The sequence below is a fragment of the Genypterus blacodes genome, unplaced genomic scaffold (assembly GCF_046128005.1).
Source record: "Genypterus blacodes isolate CSIRO-AG114 ecotype Tasmania unplaced genomic scaffold, CSIRO-AGI_Gbla_v1 ptg000138l_1, whole genome shotgun sequence".
Lineage (NCBI taxonomy): Eukaryota > Metazoa > Chordata > Actinopteri > Ophidiiformes > Ophidiidae > Genypterus > Genypterus blacodes.
The window spans coordinates 1204379-1223821 of NW_027466940.1; the positions used below are offsets into that span (position 1 = coordinate 1204379).

The 19443-nt window shown below is 44.9% G+C and overlaps 2 protein-coding genes across 2 annotated transcripts; one reads left to right on the forward strand and one right to left on the reverse strand.

The window, feature by feature from the left end:
• Window positions 1-5347: 5347 nt before the first annotated feature.
• On the forward strand, window positions 5348-10249 carry klf9 (Kruppel like factor 9). Its single transcript, XM_076164686.1, has 2 exons — window positions 5348-6191; window positions 8126-10249. The coding sequence occupies exons 1-2, from the start codon at window positions 5795-5797 to the stop codon at window positions 8404-8406; spliced, it is 678 nt and encodes a 225-aa protein (XP_076020801.1). The 5' UTR covers window positions 5348-5794; the 3' UTR covers window positions 8407-10249.
• Window positions 10250-10299: 50 nt separating this feature from the next.
• fam219ab (family with sequence similarity 219 member Ab) lies at window positions 10300-16860 on the reverse strand. The gene is made up of 6 exons (XM_076164687.1): window positions 16587-16860; window positions 15376-15475; window positions 13866-13971; window positions 13301-13381; window positions 13083-13137; window positions 10300-12281 (listed from the first exon to the last, which is right to left on the reverse strand). Exons 1-6 carry the CDS (start codon window positions 16674-16676, stop codon window positions 12123-12125), a joined length of 591 nt encoding a protein of 196 aa, XP_076020802.1. The 5' UTR covers window positions 16677-16860; the 3' UTR covers window positions 10300-12122.
• Window positions 16861-19443: the final 2583 nt, after the last annotated feature.

The following is a 19443-nucleotide window of genomic DNA, read 5'->3' on the forward strand; positions in this document are numbered from 1 at the left end:
TTTTTGACCCTACCCTCACATCTGTGTTGTCATAATGGCCGCTAATCATCATGTTGTTATGCCACACCTGCTTCACAATTTGCGCTGCGATCACCCGCTCTGACGGGGAGGACTATAATAACTATATTATTTACTTGTTAATCGTTTGAATCAATGTCAGCTCAGAACTGTCTCTAATTGGCTCGCCAGCCATAGGTTCCCGACCCCTGATCGTCTCGCGGGCCGGATCAAACAGCAGAGGTTCCCCACCCCTGATCTAGACGAAGGAGACATGCCAACTAACTAAGATAATCAGATTTGTGGGGTTTTGACCGCATAGAACAAATGACTGCTCAGTGTGTCACTTCTGGATGTGGAATCCACTTTGCAAAAACTGCACTTAGCAACTTTACTACATAAAGTCCATATGTGGTCCACTTGCCACCTTCCTCAGCTGTCCATTGGTATCACCCTGACCGACTGGGTTATGTTCATATTACACATATAAGCCCAAATATAGCGCAGACATCCATCATGTAAGTGCTGAAAGACGCAATGTTGAACAGTGTAATAACAAAGTGTAGTGTATCAGTTCATTTTAAGCCTTTATCAACAAAAACCTGACTGAACTGAAAACTTATCAGTGAACATTTTAATTGATCTGTGAGATCAAACAGCAGAGAATTTGAAGCCTGTATCCATCTTTGAGCTCCCAAACGCGCAGGAATCCACCTCGTGCCCTCTTTGAGGACCTCCTGCTGTGTGAATCGGAGCTTCTGTTCGCACATTGCTTCCCTGAGATAAGGAAGTGTGTCCTCTCTGCGTGTCTTCTGTCCTCTCTTCCCCTCCCCCCCTCTATCGCCCAGGCCAGCTGTGCCGCCGAGCTTGTTAGCCATTAACCCGACAACTCCATCCAAAGCTGTCAGTCAACTCCAGCAACCCTGAAAATAATCACCGTTTATCTGTTATGGACTTGGCTGCCTGCCATCTCTCTGTGTGAGCGTGTGTGTTGTTCACCTTCTCTTGTTATTACGGTCAGCAAACGGAGGAAATGCTTGTTAACCTGACCGCTGTGGTTCAAACACACCACAGCGGCACAGAAGAGGACAATGTCTCACTCTGGTAATTGAATGTATTTTTTCGACATGTAGGTAGAACCATGTGGTGTTGTTACACTGCAGATGACATAACAACTCCTCACCATGAAACTATCAACTGTATTTGGAAGTTTTGTTCCCTTCTGGGAGGCTTCCGGCTCCCTCTGAGCCCTCCAGTCTAACCCTCAGACCAACTTGAGGCCCATACTGAGGCCTGTTCTGACCTCAATGGGGCCTGAGCATTCATGCCGGCCTGGCTGAGGCCCTGGACCTGCTGCTGCTGCCTGTGTTGTGCGTGTTGTAGTCAATATGTACACATTCTCTGCTTAAATAGCTGGACATGTTGTTGAAGGAGGCTGTTGGACTGGGAGGTCCAGTCGGTATGCCTGTTCAGACGGGGGTGGTCAGCTCAGTCAGCACATGGACGGAACATTCTGTGCTTCCATTACACACATGCACACTCCCTCCTTCATCTCTCTCTCTCTCTCTCTCTCTCTCTGGCGCTCGCACGCACTCACACACACTCTGCCCTCGACACAACAGCAGACACAGTGACCTGCCCCACATTCGCGGTGCGCTCCTGAACTCTTGCACCGGCAGAGGCGCCTCCTCTCTTTCAGGGAAATGTTTACCGCTCTCACTGAAGGCGGGAGGAGGAAGAGAAGGAGGAGGAGGTGGAGAGCACTTTCAGGCGAAGATCCTCTTTCAACCTGATTTTTTTTCCCTGGAAATTTTGTAGGATTTCGTCACCGAATCGTGGGGGCGTGGTTAGGAGCGGAGGAGGAGAAGTTCGCCTCTGGGAATAAGTCCCTTTGTGTTTGAGCCGCGGGAACTCTGACTGCCGATCACCAATTTATCGAACCTGTTGAATGTTTCGATCGTTTGCCCGTTTGCCCGTTTACGAGCCGTGACCGCACAGCTGTTTCACCGCTGCAGAGTAACGAGCCTCAGCTGCTCGGGACCTGCGTGCGGTGTGTGTGTGTGTTTGTGCAGTTGTAGGAGAGGCGTGGCGCTGCTTCCTCTGCACAGTTGTGAAATCATTCTACGCTGTAATATTTACACTCCATCTAAATGTCATCGTGACTGTTTGTAAATCGTGTTTTGAATTAAGTTTTGCTGTAAAGTTTACAGTGTTTCATGTGTTTGGCAGATGAGGACGTTTCTTACAACCAGAGGCCTTAAAAGAGCTTTAAAATGTTTGTCCCAGTATGAAAGAGGGATCATGTTACCCTTTTGTTTACACTTGTATCTAGATTGTAACATGAATCACTGTGTATCTTTAAGAAACACACAGTGACACACCGGAACCTCTGCCTGTGTACTTTGGCCTTGTTCTGCAAACTGTTCTCTTTCCCGAGCCTCACAGCTCTCGGGTAAACAGCACATGTCCTAGACTATAATGGGCAGAACTCTCCAAAGAAAAGAGAATCAGAGCCAGAGGAAGCGTTGCTCAATTCAAACGCCCCCTAAAGCCTGAGCCAGATTTTCTAGGAACTTTGCCTGTGCTGCCCTTGAATGAACCAACCGCCTGCCTGGAAGAATTCTTTCCCCTCATGTGAGGGTCCTGTTACACTTCCAAGTGCACTGGCTGCATTATATTCCCCCAGTGTTTACACACACAGCCCAGCTTCACATATTGTCTTTCAGTTACAGATTAGCAGAATAATTTACACTTCTCACTGGATTATACTCTGATCACGCAGGCATTAGTATCAACATATAAATATACAATAAACACGTCTGATGTGTCTAAATCATTGGTTCCCAAACGTTTTCTTCCGCGTCCCCCTTACAACTCAGTCCATAGGGATTCAGCTTGGGAGGGTCGCCGGTTCGAGTCCCGTATGGACCAAGTAAGTGGACTGGTAGCTGGTGAGTTGGCAGTTTGCCTCCAGGGCACTGCCGAGGTGCCCCTGAGCAAGGCACCGAACCCCAAACTGCTTCACGGGCATTGTAGAATGGCTGCCCTGCACCCCCTCTGTAGTGCATTTGTTTGTGTGTGTGTGTGTGATATGTAGGAGGTTCAAGACAAATATGAAGTGCATGTGATCGCCGTGAATTGCATGCAACATGACAAGAATAAAGTATCTTAATCTTAATCTTAATCTTAAACATAGATCGATATCAGACACTAACAATGCAGTGGTGTCGCTCTGACAGATTTTCCAACATTTCCGAGTCAATCTGTCATGTGTCACGTTGTTGCCCATTCATCAGAGTAGATGTATCACTTCATGGGTAAGACTTGACTTCAAGTCAAATGTGCCTCACTGCTTCCAATGATGCTTATATCAAACTCCAAATCTACTCATGCCAATAAACAATATTGATGTCATCAAACTAACAAGGAGATGCCATTGAATAACAATGGTGTCCAATTAACAAAGTTACAACAGTGGTGTCACATGTATACATTATTCAATTATCAAATATGAACTTTATGAATTACTCATCTTGTTCATCTACTATGTGGAAAATTAAACCTCTCTGACTCAAGAATTATCCCACAAAGGCAAGAATAACACTGGAAAGTTTTCATGGGTCAGTGTGTGTGTGTGTGGGTGTGTGTATGTTAACTATTACAATAGTCTTGTAACAAACACATTCTTGGTTTTCCTTTCTGACATCTCCCTGTGTGGTGAAAACACACGCACACATCCTCACAATGCATTTGCTGTATTTGTTCATATTTTTTGTTGACATCTGTTTCTTTTCTTTGGCTCCCAAGAAATGAAAGATCAGACATTTATTCTGCCAAGTCAGGGGCAGCATATAGTCCTACAGCTTTCCGCAAGTCACTGAGGAGGTCAAGTGTATCGCTGAGGACAGTGAAGAACAGTTGAGGGCCGCGCTAATTTAGGATCAGGACCGTGGCTTTTCAAAGTGGGACACAAACAAGGTCCACAACTTCAAGCATTTGGAGACACCGGGTCAAGGTTATCTAACATCTGGGAAAACAAGAAAGGGAAACGTGACTCAGTTTTCACAGGGATTTGTTAGTCACATTCCCTGCACGCTGACCTGGCTGGATGTCACTGCAGCTGCTGACATGAGGATGCTGCCTAAACAAAGTGTGGCGTTCGATCATTTATCAACCTTGCGCTGTTAGCTCTTCCAATTTAGGCTGTTTGCATCACACCTCATTATACCTCATCCCACAATAGACATGTTAGTAAATCCAGTGGAGTTCTGCAGTCAAACAGGACAAAAACACGATGTGCTCCGGAAAAACACTCAGATAAACATACAACACCAATGATTAACATATTTTTTTTCTCTTTAGAATGGACACCAAAACAGACACAGTACATGGATGTATGGTTTGATCTTCAGTGATTGGACAGAGGACAGTCTATAGCTCTGCAGCTGTAGTGCAAGCAGGGTGCAAGTAGCTTATGAGTAATGGCGAATGCCCTATATGTCCAAACTATTTTCACACCTTCAAATACAGTCAACGGCTCAATGCGCAACAAAGGGGAACAAACTCAAAGTGAACTACACTATGTGGCTCATGATGTTGCATAAGGATTATTGACTCTCTCTGCAAGCAGAAATTACTATAAACAATGTGTGGCAACTGGTTTGTCAGGCTGCTGGCTGTGTAGGTCTCTGCTTTTCTCTCTTTTTAATCCATCACTTGCTCAGAATGTACTGTTAATCAATGACACTATGCAAGCCAATCCTCAGTCTGGTGCAGTTCCAATTCACACCAGCAAACTGTTCTCCCTCTGCAATCTGCTTCAAACAAGTATATCAACAAAAGCATGTCTCCTTGTGAAAAAAAAACAAAAACAAAAAAACAAGGATGAATATAGCATAGGGCGTTGTGGCTATACTGTGAGCCTATGAGGGGGTGCTGCGCTGTGAATGAACCAACCCCCATCCTGTTGTTGCCTTCAGGTGGTTCACCCAAAACTCGTAAGGACAAGTTCAATCCGGTGAAACTTGCTTTGAAACCCGATTAAAGACATGTGTACTTTTTATATTTTATGTTTCTTCTCCTTTGTTTTAGTTTTTACCAGTTTAATGTGCTTATTTTAGATAGATCTCTTCTTGGCGTGATTTCAGTGAACGTACCAAATCTGTACCTTTCACTGGTAGATCAGATTTGTGGTCTAATTCCATTTGATATCAATCACTCCGACAGTACTTGAAGGCAGCACCGGGCTGGCCCCGCCTTCTGGTGACGCTCCCCGGCTTCTCATTGGCCAAAGCGCCGCGTCATTCGCGCGTGTGAAAAGGCAATTCCAAAAAACTAGTCACGTTTCTGCTCAACCAATCACGGCGCCGCTTTATTATGACACCGTGGGATTCCGCGAAATTGTTTCTTGGAGTTGAGCGAAGTGCTGCACTCAGTAAAATAGGACAAGTTGACGCATGTGTGGCAGCGCACAGACGGGCGGAATACACTCGGACACGACAGCTGCGACGGCCACCGCGTCGATTAATCGATCAAGTATTTAGAAGAAGGAGCTATAGACAGGGAGAGAGAGAGCAAGAGAGGAGGAAGAATCGAACTGTTATCTTTCCGAGGGGGTGTTTGTTTATCCGCCCTGCGCCTCAGAAAGAAACGCACCCTGTGCGGATTTAGTCACATTGAAGACGACGACACGTGTGGATGGTTAACCGCGCGTTACGGTGTGAATACGTGACCGTCGGGCTATTTTCCGGTTGTTTTTACATATATTGGACGTCCCTTGTCTTTCTTTTCGGGCCCGATGATGTCGGATGTTGATTTCTCTGCAGAGTGTGTCCCCAGCCGACCCCAGGGACGGACAGAGGACATGTTGAAAGAGAGCCAAGAGAACAGGACTTTACTGATGGTGGCAATGATTCTGTTGGACTTGAACAAATGTAGCCCTAACGCCATCGGCGGGACAGGCGGCAGATGTCTGGGGGGGACGGAGCCAAGCACACCGGAGAAGGTGGAGCGGGGGAGTTGCCGGGTGAACGCCGGGGACAGCCGGGGCTCAGTGGCGCCTAAACAGCCCCGAATCAAAAAGGCGGAGGCGAGACAGGAGTCACCCGAGAAGAAGCACTGCTGCCCCTTTACCGGTTGCGGGAAGATGTACGGCAAGTCGTCCCACCTCAAGGCCCACCTAAGGGTGCATACCGGTAAGCTGTGTGGGTGACACGCCTACGAAACTCACGAGCTCTGCTGACGAAGGCGACACAGATCTGCGTCACTTCTATATACGTAATTGTTTGATTTCAGAGGAGTGTTGGCGTCACATCAAAACACGCAGCGTGTGTGTGTGTGTGTGCAGATGCAATGTAAACGAGACGACACTTGTGAGTTATTACCGTGACATTAGTAAATGTTTTTTTAATGAAGCAAACATTTGACATGACAGTGCGCATAGAGTTATAGGAACAGGTACGGTTATACCTTTAAAGGTACAGTTGATGATGTCAGGATGATGTTATACAGCAACGACATGTAAGCATTAGTAATATGATATTTGCTCTTATAAGACCCATTGTCCATTTTATGACGTCATGCGTGTAGATGAGATGGGACATGTTCCTGCAAATGAATAACAGATTAGAAGAAACGGTTGTCCCATGAATCTGCCTGGACGGTGTGTGTGTGTGTGTGTGTGTGTGACCGGATAAGAGGGTGCAGGATGACTGGAGGGGGGGGGGGGTATATTTTAGTGTTGACACGCAGAGACACTCCGATCTGGGAACACCGCGTGCCGCCGCCCATATTTGCGGCGCACGGTAACCTGCTCCTATATCTACTAACTCACGCACGCGCAGGCAGACACACACACACACACACACACACACACACACACACACACACACTTGTCATGGCGTCACATGATGATCCACCGTGTTGTGTATCTGTCAGGTCATCACGAGATGAACGTGTTATTCCTTCCTCAATATGTTTATTGTGTAATAAATGTCGAGATGTCTATCGCTTTATGACCCACACGCGGGGCACTGCGACACTGCTGTCCTCTCCCCACATGTTCTTGTCCGGAGATAACCTCACCCCGCCTCCACCGTCCACACTCACCCCCCCGCCCCCCTCTTCACACCCCGCGCCATGCTTCCTCATGCGTCATTCATGCCACGCCCCTCACGCCGGGTTGTAAACAAGAGCCGACATGTGTTTCGGGACGGAGCACGTGGAGGCGGAGAGCTAGAGGCGTAATCGAGACTTGTTGTGCTTTGCATGTGAGGATTCCCGTGACTCATCGTTTTTAAATCGATACTCCAGTTATTGTTCCATTAAAGCACCGTCCACGTAGGAAACAATGGACGTGCCCTAGATAAAAAGCCCGTGCTCTACTTTTCGACTTAATTGCTAGTGGGTTCACGTGTGTGTTCACGTGTGTTCACGTGTATCTCCATTGTAAAATACACTTTTTGAGAGAGTTCAATGTTAGTTTTCGATTAGGGGTGCAGTGTGCAGTTATTGACAGAAATGCTGTGAATTAGTGAGCCGATTAATCGATTATTATTATCTAGTATTTTGTTAAATCGAATGGGGCTGTGAAACTTCAAATTCATCCAAACTAATCACTGAAAACAGGTCATCCACTGGGAATTCAACCCTCTTAAACTTTACAGTTGTGATGTGATCAGTTTTCCTCTGCACAGCGCCCCCCACAGGGAAGAGTTTGCTGTTTTCCCCACACACATGCTTTATAATAGTGCTCCCATGTCTCTAAGTGTATTTAACATGTAAAAAAAGGGGGTGAGTTCCCTTTTAAAGTTGTAAATAGCAAATCTTCAATACAATGAATTACTGGATTAATTGATGGTTATTTCTCTGATCAAGTAAATTAAACTAAACTCAGCTTCTTACAGTTTTCGCCTTCATGACTTTGAGCTTTTCTCACTTTGAGCTCTCATAACTTTAACATTATAATTCAGCATTGTTTTTTGTATAATGTAAAATCATTAGATTACTCGATTACTTGGACAGTTAAAATGCCAGATTAATCGACAGTAAAAACGGTAATTTCTCAATACAAAGCCCTTACAAGCCCTGTGCCGCATACTTATGTGTGTATTTGCGTGTGTTTCCTCAGGTGAGCGCCCCTTTGAATGCACCTGGCCTGTCTGCGGCAAGAAGTTCTCGCGATCAGATGAGCTGACGCGCCACTATCGCACGCACACGGGTGAGAAGCGCTTCAACTGTCCCATGTGTGACAAGTGCTTCATGAGGAGTGACCACCTGACCAAGCACGCCCGGAGGCACGCCGGTTTCCATCCCAGCATGCTCCAGGGCTCAGGTGCAGCCAAGAGACGGCGCTGCTCTGTGTCCATGTCCTCTTCAGACTCTGGAGGCCAAAGCCCTGCCAGAGTGTGAGACCCCCTACCTGCCACAGCATATTGTACATACTAAAGGTACACACAGCAAATAGGAAGGCAAATGGATACTTGTGTGCTGTGCATCCTCACACAGACCACAAAATGTCCGACTACACATCCAGCGAGTCTCACGGTTCCAACAGTTTTCTATGCATGAAACATTGTGCCAGTGTTCCACATAAAACACAAATACTTTTTAAGACGACTGCAATCCAATTTGAGCTTCCCCTCTCGTTTACTAAAAGGTGAATGGTATTTATTCAGGGTTAATGACTGTTTGAGTTTCATTATCGATTTTTAATTGTTTTCTATTTTTGTCAATTTAGTTTCTTGAAGAAAAAGAAAAAATCTCTCGTCGCCACGGTGGTATTTATGTATTTATAAAAACCTTTAATAAACACTACAAGTACACAGTTCACTTTGCAGGAGAAGACAACAACAACAAAGGGACTAAGATTTCTCTACTTAGTTCAAAAGGTAATAAGACAAGTTTTAGCATCATTATTTCATATACACACAAACACACAACTTACAAATGTACAGATACTCACCAGTGCAGGACGAGGTGAATGTTAGTAGAAGTATTACTGTGTAAATAGAATAAACAGTCTACCTTTCAGATGGAAGTACTCAGAATAGTTTAGTGTTAATCAGAGACTGATAAGGATTAAATATCGAGACTTAATGAGCTTATAGTACTTGGCTGTGGACGTAGTAAATCAGGTATAACTGTGAGCTTGTAGGTGTAAGTGATGCGTTTCCTGTCTTGACAATGAATTACCACATCGTAATAAACTTTTATTCTTTTTCAAATAACTTTGCACCAAAATATCCACTTTGACAAGACGACAGTACACAAACAAACACTGTGGGATTTATTTAGTTTTTTTGCAATATTTTACATTTCGATAAGTTCCATTTGTAACATTTAGGCATTTCGACGAGCTCGAGTGGCGTCAACGCTGCAGGAAAATGACTGCGCGGAGCCTTAAAAGGTCAAATGAGAGGCTGATATTTTCACTTTGCATCTCCAGGCCTTTTAATTAAGTCGAAGTGTAATTGCGGTCGTTGGTGCCTTTAGAGGTTTTGTAACCTTTTGGAAATAAATATTGACTACGTGAAGGAACATCGTCAGATTCCTGTTGTTGAGGTTCACGACTCTGAACATCAACATTTGTCTCTTATGCCAGCAGTGCCAGTTACTGTACACTCTTAACTTTTGTTTACTCTGTATCCAGATTACATTTTTCAGGGAATAATGTGACTCATGGTCATTTGAATGCATTTCCGCCACCTGCTGGTGAGGATAAAGCACAACACTTTTCACAGCTTAAAATAACGTTTTGGTGTCATAAAAGCTTTTTTTTAACTGTTTGTCCTCAGTTAATTCCATCATGTAGCATGTATGTATGTATGTATGTATTTGTTTGGTACAATGTGTTTTTTTTTATTTGTGTGGTAATCTTTTCTTAATGTAACTAAAGGGATGAGAGGTCTTATTTGTCCACTATAAGAGTCTGAATTGTGGTCGATGTCAGAAGATGACTTTTTATACTTGCCATATAATGCATTCAAACGTCCAGATGGAGTGTAATGTTAGTCATGGTAAACCTCTTAGTCTGCAACATACACTTGTAAAGTGAAACGCTCTTTGATTTTCTGGCATTACATGACAACTGTGATTAGATGTTGGTGCCTTTCAGCTTGAAGCCTTTTACGTTTGACGCGCGACTGTACTGTAATCAGGGACTCGGTGCAGATTCCCACATGTCATCATCATGTATATAGCTGTGTAATTACTGCTCAAAGGTTTTAACATTAAAACTTCTTTCCTTTCTAAATTTTCCTTTCATGTTTTCTAAAAAAGTGTTAGGATCTTTTATTACCCCTGCCAGCCTCAAGCCACACACACACACATACACACACACACGGACACAGACATGCAGTGTTTCATAACTTTCATAAATAAGGAAATCCTGTTCTCCCACTTCCCAAGTGATAAAATAGGACACGGAACAGGAAGTGCTCTGTTAGCTTTGTGTTTATTTATTGTTTTCATACACTGCACATAACAATAACATTGTTAAATACTGGAATGGAAGTGTTTACAATACAAGAAAATCATTATAAAAAAACAAAATAAAACATCGCCGATGTCTACATGTAAAAAGAAAAAGCAAAATTAGACATAGACAGCAAATGCTCTTTCAAAACAAAGTACATTGTCAAGATGGCAATAAATACACACTTTAAACATCTCTGTACTTAAGGCATACTCTAATCGCAAATAATCAGCTGATTTAAGGGAGAGAGAGAGAGAGATTAGTGCTCAGAATCAATGATCCACGATGTTACAAACAAAACAGAATGTCCTACCTATTTGTCAAAAGGCATCGTATATCTGTATGCATGCGTGCGTGTGTATGTCTGTGTGTGTGTGCGACAGATAGGAGATTAGGACATATTCGCATGTCTGAACCTGTGTGCTCCCCTTTGATTATCTGTGTGTGTGTGACACTGTAGATAAATGGAGGAGTGTACAGCTTGCAGTGTGATGGCCCGGTTCTGTCTGACACTAGGAAACGATAAGGTGGAGGGGAGGGGGGGTCATCTCACCCCCCCAGGCCCTCCTATTGGCCACGATAAGATGGAAATCATGTAAGCATTGTGTGTGTGTGTGTGTGTGTGTGTGTGTGTGTGTGTGTGTGTGTGTCCGGGTTGTCTCAAACTGACGGTGTGTGTACTCTCTCTCTTTTTTTTTGACACAGTTAATTTCAGATAAGACACTGTCACCGTATTTTTGGGACGAATATGTTTAAAAAATAAACAGTGCAAAATTGGAAAGGTGTCAAACTGTGAGACTGATTACAAAGCAGATTCAGGGGAAGGGGGGGTCAAATCAGATGTGCAACAGGCGAGTGGATGATTTTAAGCAGGTACAATTCCTCAGTCGGGTGCTTTCATGCATTTCTTTGCGTTCATACATTCATCCCTAAACTCTATCAAAGAACAAGCCGAGCCAGGAGGCAGCGTGAAGAAAAGGTGGGCGGGGCAAAGGGTTGTGTGCAATGACCTGGCCTGTGCTACATGACGACCCTGTACAGTTCAGTGTATCTCCACAACGACGCATTCAAGTCCCTACAGATCCCTCATGTGTAGAAAAGGAAGCCATCAAATCAAAAAAATAAAACAACAGAAAAACGTAAGAGAATGAAAACGCAATAAATATGAGCGAGAACTCGGTACAAGCACGACAAGCCGAGTTAGCAGCAGATATGATGTTTGTTATTCTTTTAGGGTGTTTGGGGGGCTGGCAAACTGTTGGTAACCTTTTTGATTCCTGTAAGCTAATGTGAGCGTGTTGCGTTACATAGTGTTCCCCGGGAGAAGGTAACAGAGAGGAGCGACTTGGCATCCTCCTCCTCCATGTGACCTCTGAAACACAAGTGCGCCTGCGTCCTACCATAGGAGGAAACCATCACCACTTTGAACACACCTAAAAGATTCTCACATTTTACATTTGTTCCCTTCTCCTCGATTTAAATTCAACGTTTTGTGTGTTAAATTGATTATTCTTCACGGTCGTAACAATATTCTACCGACGCGTCTCCGTCGCCATTCCGGTTGGCGAGGTCAACTCACAGCAGGTGAAAATCAAGGGTGGGGGGGTTATGTTGTGTTGAAAAGGCAGGGGGGGGGGCACGGAGGGCGGGGTTACTGTATTTGACAGGTGGTGGAGGAGGTTGCCTGGCAGCACATGCAGGTGGGGTTGACGGATTTGGGCGGGATCAGATCCAGGTCCTCGTCGTCCGGGATCTCGTCCAGTCGGTAGCCGTCCTTCAGCAGCTGGATGTTCAAGTCCTGGTTGATTTGCTGGAGATGAGAAGATGGAGGCAATATGTTGTCAAAAGTACAGAGACATTTTTCACGATCGAGACAATAGAAATCTTCAAAAATAGGCTTGGAGTGTGTCAAATGCGGACTGGTAACCATGACAAAGTGCGTCTTGGCACTTTCACAGATGGCAGCGAGGATCATCACTGGGAGCTCGGGATGTGATAAGTCCCATTCTGCTTGTTTGTTCAGTGCCTTCGCTCCAATGCGACACAATCAAACGATCGTCCTGTCTCTTCAGTCCAGGACCCATTTAATGTCTCTTCTTGTAAAAACAATCCCCATTTCCTCCCACTTCCTAAACTAGAGCCACGCTGTAACGTACTGATGTTATCCAACGCTGAGACTGAAGGCACAACAGGAAAATTAATTTGCATGGGCTTATAAATATAAACTGCGTCAACACGACGTGACGGGAACACAGAGGAGGTGCAGAGGAAGAGAGAGCGACAATGCCTCTGTGGAATAAACACCATGATGTGATTTGCACTGCAGCTTTATTGGCAGTGGCATCAAAAGCAGGATCTCCAGGCGCAGAAACCCAGAGGTGGATTTTAATGTGTTTCCTGCATAAATCTGTGCAGGTGTGCATACAATGTAATCGTGCACTCGCAGCTTCCATACGCCCACAGAATCAACAGGACCGAGCGGGACGGATAGAAACGGACAACTGGCTCCCGGATAGAAACGACCGACTACCGACTCTTGACAACGACGCGACAGAAAGAGCGAGTCTGAGCAAGCAGGCACAGAATGCACCTGTTCCATCAAACGTCTCACCTCAGCTGAAGAGTATCCCGATGAAGAGTATCTGGACATGTCAAAGTCATCGTCACTGAAACAGAAAAAACACACACTGGCTTATTATTTGTGTGTGTGGTTCCATATGAGTACTTGTATGTGCACAATAATAAGTAAGAGAGAAGAGAGAGACATATAAGCAGTATTGTGTGTGTGTGTGTGTGTGTGTGTGTGTGTGTATGTGTGTGTGTGTTTACCTGTCTGTGTCTAGGGCCACCAGGGGCTTCTCATCAGGGCTCTGGTCCAAAGAGGAATAGCCTTTATTTGGCACCACCAACCTGAGGGAGAGGGGGAGAGAGAGTGTGTGTGTGTGAGAGAGAGAAGCAGTGTGAGGGCATAAATGAACATGACAGGACGAGTGGTGGAAGAGTAAGAGGAGAAGGAGGAGGAGAAGCAGGAGGAGGGGAAATGTTCGTAAGAGAGGAAGACGTGAGTAAGAACTAGGCTGGCAGAGACAAAAGAGCAAAGTGGCCTGGAGGCAGCAGGTCTAATGTCTCTGTGTGTGTGTGTGTGTGTGTGTGTGTGTGTGTGTGTGTGTGTGTGTGCAGGATTGCAGTGTAACTTTGGTTTCACTCTCTGCTGTGAGTTTTTACTGTAGGCTTCATTCTGGTCCAGAGCGGGATGAGTAGTCCAGTGTGAAGAATCAATACTGAGTGACTGTTCATTCTATATTTAGACTTAAACATCACATCATTTGCAGTGCTGATCAAAAACACTAAAAGCTTCCTTGAAAACACCACAGTTTGTTCTGAGGCTTCTCACCGTGTTCTGGCCATGACGTTGTTCTTCTTGGGTTGCTGGTTGACGGGGCTGCCTACAGTGTTGCTGCTCTTCAGTGAGCCCTTCCTGGCCAGCTCTCTCTGTTTCTCTGCACACAGAACAACAACAGTTCACACAAACTGCACAAAGAACCACAGAAGGCCATTAAACGCGCATCAAGGCGCTGCTGCTGCTAAATCCCTGAATCGGCAGAGAAGTATCTCACAGGGGGGGAAACGTTAATGGCGGTGTAGTTGTTTTATATTTCCGAATAGAAACGTGAGCTTCCACAGCGGTAGAAGCGACGCGGCACAGGACGGGACATCAGATCAGATCAGTGGATCAGTTTTCAGTTTGCTGGAGGGATTCAGTGATCAGCTGACCAGAAAGTGATGCTGGGTGCCTGGAGGGAAGAAGAAGAGGAGGAGGAGGAAGAGGTGTCTGTGGATGTGTCACTTTACTGCTGACTTTGCACTTTAGGAGCGCCGTTATGAGCTTGATGACGGTTGTTCGAGCCCCAGCCAATCAGAAACAGCGCTATGACCACATGACATGAAATCCTTTCACTTTTGTCTTCTCGGTGCTGGATTGTCGTCAGTGATTGTATGACAGACGATCAGATGATGTCTTATAAGATGACTGCACTCGGACTGAGTCAGCGTTACACTCTAATCTATTAGTGACATTAGCAGCAGCACACCAGTGTTTGTTATGTTTCAGTCTGAGCCGCCGGTTAATTGTGTTATTAAGTTTTAATCCGGCAATGAGCTTTGAAAGGCCATTAAATGCAGATTAGGGCTTTATTCATTCCACAATCGAGCATGGAAACAGACTGAATCCATGGGCCTCCACTGTTACATGAAGAGTAACAGGCCACACATGTTGGGATTTTCAAAATGCAGTTCATGTGTTAGAAAAAGGATGAATGAAATAGACTTCTGGATGGAAGCCTAAGAGTTTTCGACATGTTCAATCTTCCACCCTGTGCTCTCTCCCAGCACCCGCAGAGTGAAAGCTGCATTTACAGGCCGATGGGACCGCATGAATGGTGGTGTCGGGCTTTGAAAGCTGAAAGGCTCCCACGTTCTGAATGTTGGCTCTTTTCTTCTTAACTGCTGGAGAGAAAAAACAAGAACTCTGCCGCTCTGTCGGCACTGGACTCTGTCCAAGGTCCTGAAATGAGCCTAAAGGAGCTTTACCTATTCAGTCAGGCAGGAAATTTAAAATGTCAAACAAGCCCGTGGTACCTAATGGTTTAGACGTCTAAGAGCCAAGCAGTAAAATGGTTGATGGTGAGCTGAAATAACGCTGATTGTTATTGATCATTTCACTTTTAGAAGGATTATTAAATCACAATATATCACCTTATAACATCAATCATTTCAAATAGCCTGACTGAAGATGCCCAGTGGAGCCAACCTGAGGGCGCCGACCTCATGATTACGTCAAACCCACATGGAAATACACCTACTAACAGCCTGATTCCCACAGGCAGACGCTCGGACACTCTCACCTATTTTCATCTGCAGGGGCGAGGGTTTGTAGTTGATGGTGACAGGTTCGCCCTCTCTGGGGTCTGAGTCGGCCTCCGACGCCGTGGACGAGGCCGGGTCCTGGAGACAGACCAGAGGACAGGCGCAGACACAGAGACGCACCAAATATGCATTACTGAGTTATCTATGAATAATTGATGTCTCACTGCTACACATAATACAACCGACTGTACAGACAATTGTGGATAAATGGATTTCATAAATACGTTAAACCCGTGAAATAGACAGTCTTTCTTTCTATCACATAACAATAATTTAGTTTGAAGACATCTGAGGACCCAAACTCAAAGCTTTTCATCCTCAGACACATTTCAGACAGACACACTCAATTAAATCTGCTTTATAAGATTTTTTTTGCCAGTTAATAGCGAATCACTGTCAAAACACTTGTTAGTAATTGATCAGATTAGAACTTCATGGTTAATTCATGGAGGCTGATTTTGCCCCGCAGACCTTTAGAAGAACTCTGATCTCAATTTGGGGAATCACGCCTGAGGGTGCTCATCTCCGCCGCACCCAGGGGCGCGGAGGAGGATGGAGGCGCTTACAGATCCAATAACCTGCCTGGCTCGGGTATAACGATCGCAGACGTCTGGAGACAGCGGCTGTCTGCTCGGGCTTCAGTCTGGCGCTCCACCGGCCGATGGCGGGCCCTACAGGCCGCCCCTGCAGGGTGCAGTAACGTAGGGCCCCGCTACAGGCCACGGAGCGCATCAGCGGACCGGATTTGGACCGTTTAGAAAACATTCGCGGTTCGATTCCGCGCAAACACACAGGTTCTGATCCAAGCTCGGCTCACCGGAGCGTGCCGGCGCGGATACTGAGGCAGGGGACGGCGGGATGAGGGGATGTGGGGATGCATGTTTTCGCACAGACATGATGGATGCTGGTCACTACGCAGCACCACCGGCCGCTGATCGCATCAGAACCGCACAAACAAAGACGGAGACGCCGGTAAAAGCACAAGTTTGACTCACATATACACGTTTTAGGCTTAAATCTGGTCTCATTGTGGCGACATCACCCGCTGCAAGTGATGGATTTACCCGAACCTCAAAGCCACATAGGCACCGTTAGGCCCCGGGAGGTTTCGAGAGGATGTAGTTATTTATCGTTTATCCGCATTTAGAGGCGATATATCGTCTCCGAGCAGCCGGCGATTGTGACTCACCAGCGGCTGCATCTCCGCCTGCATCTCCGCCTCCTGCACGGCGCTCGGCACCTGGAATCTGTCTATTTCCTCTATCATCTCTTCCATCATTTTGGCTGCGCGCCTCCTTCCTCCTTCTCCTGATCGAACCCCGCTGATCAATAGTCGGTCGTGTCTTCGTCGGCGCGTCCTCGGTGTGATTCTCGGCGTATTCTCAGACTGTTAACGGCCCGTGTGGTCCTCCGGTGGCGAGCGTCATCCCAGCAGGCTCGGTGTGTCGACGGTGGTGTGATCCGTTCGCTGATGGTGACTCCGCCACCCACTTCCGGGTTGGGTATCCCAAACTGTGGTCCGGGGACCCTACACGGCTCGCTTCTTAAGATATGTCTTCCCGCAAATTATAGAGCTACAACCAACTTTTAACATGCGTGTCTAATGTTAATTAGCCAATATAAATTATTTTATGGAGCAGCTAACACCCTAAACTCTACTACTTATTATAAATATACCACAAAGACCAGAATTAAAAAAAAATTAACAAGACATTAAGCCAATTAACCACTGTCTCTCCCCTAAAGCTGTAATTAAAAATAAACAAAGTGTTAAATTAAATACAGTTTGGAACAAATTGATTATGACAGTTATTCTTTGTTGCTCAGTAAGAGGCAAAACGTGGATAATGAGAAATTAGTTATTAAAACTACAATATCTTTTGTACCCTCATAAATTGTGGGTATGTTAAATATCATTAGAGTGTCTTTTTTAATTACAGTTGTTTTATTAATTGCTATTTTGATATTCCAACTTGGCATAACAAGCGAGGTTCCTGATTACATGAACACTTTTTTTTTAACACAATTAAATTAGTTTCTGCCAATCAACATTCTGCCACCCGCCTGTTTGCTTTGACATAAAATGCTTAGTCAAATTTTTGATAAAGGTTTGACGGTGAAGAGAATGCATCATATTGTGCTGATGAATGTGTTGTGTCGACACATTTTTACGTGTATTGTGTCAACTTACATTCACATTTCTGATGAATCTGTAGCAATTGATCATTCTATTGTTTCTCCTTTATTGTGCCAAAATCATTTAAAGCCATAAAACTAAGAGGGCAACTTTGTTCCATGAGTCTTAGCTTTTTACTCACTGCACCTTTAGGACAAAAATTGCTGATTGAGGCGGGACACAATAAAACAATGGCAGGAATCCATGTGTGAGGAATAATATCTCCATACTGTCTAACTATGTGAAATGCAATACTGACTTTATAGAATAATTACAATACATTGGGAGTGTAAGCATATGGTGTGTGTGTGTGTGTGTGTGTGTGTGTGTGTGTATGTGTGTATGTGTGTGTGTGTGTGTGTGTGTGTGTGTGTGTGTGTGTGTGTGTGTGTGTGTGTGTGTGTGTGTGTGTGTGTGTGTGTGAATGCGCGCGTGTGTGTTTTGCTCAGTTGCACCAAGATGCAGATTTGCTGAATTGTGACCTACAGCCGTCCTCTGAACACTAAGAAGCTGTTTTTTGGAGACAAACTTGCATTTGAGTAAATAATTAAACAATCCTTCTCATCAAAGATATTCATTTGAAAATGTACAAGATTGAAACATTTCAAAGTTCCCTCAGATAATCTACTTAGTTATCATAGTTTGGGATGTTCTGCCTTTGAAATAGCAATGGGATATAAATACATTTTGGCTCGAACGAACAACTTCTTTCCTCAAAGAAACCGAACCAAACCAAAGGAACAGCAGACTGCACATTAATTATACAGACAGAATCTCCATACTGGGGAAATAACATAAACTGTGGCTACTGTGAACCAAACGGACGTGGTGGAATGAATTGGACTCACTGAAAGTCACTGACACGTCTGATTGCACATTGTCTTTACCTGGAAATACCAGCAGAGAGCAGCAATACCACGCTCTGCTGCACAATAATGGAGAGAGAGAGAGAGAGAGAGAGAGAGAGAGAGAGAGAGGACCCTGGCAGCCACCAGCCTCTGCTGCAGCTAACAACCACATCACTTTCAGCCAGCAGGTGGCAGTGTAATTCCACGCCACAGGGGAGAGAGTTAGAGGACGAAGCAGCTAATATGAATGACAATGAGATGCTCCGGGGTCAAAGAGGTCGCAGTGTTGTAGTTAGAGTCTGATGCAAGCAGTTTGAGGGCCAAATCTCAGCTGCTGCATCGGCATCAGACGTGATCAGGGAGCTGCATGTTTGGAGGGCGAAAGTTTGGGTTCAAACTAAACTTTTTCTCCAGCTTGATAAAGATTTGTTTGTAAACTGTGAAGTTGCTTTTCTGTTACTGTTTTGCTGCTGTTGCATGAATATTATTCCATGTTAACGTTCAGGTTATTTTAGCTTGTTTTCTGTTATAATTAGACATCACAAGCAGAGTGAAGATTCATACCAACTAAATTATGCTGAATGATAATGATTTGAATGTGCAGTGTGTGTCTGCCTGTGTGCTGACGACTCCATAGGGGTCCTGCTATGAGGATGTGATTAAGTGTAATTAGAAGTTTGGCTGACGACTCATTTAATTATTCATAAGGTTCATGCAAGGACATTAAGATAAAAACACACACACACACATCCATCAATGCATGTTTGTGTGCACCACGCAGATGTAAATACACTGCAGAAATACACACTCAAGCATAGACTTACCCTTCAAACACACACCGCACAAGCCTCGCAGCCTCAAACGTACAACTTCATCCTGTTAGTCACACACGCACTTTGGCGTTTCGCCGTTTTTGCTAAATGTTGATTACAACTGAATGAATTTAAAGTCTTTCTGTTTGTACGAGGTTGAGAAGCCCTGTTAATGTTGCCAAGATAACAGGTAACAGAGAATACTACAGG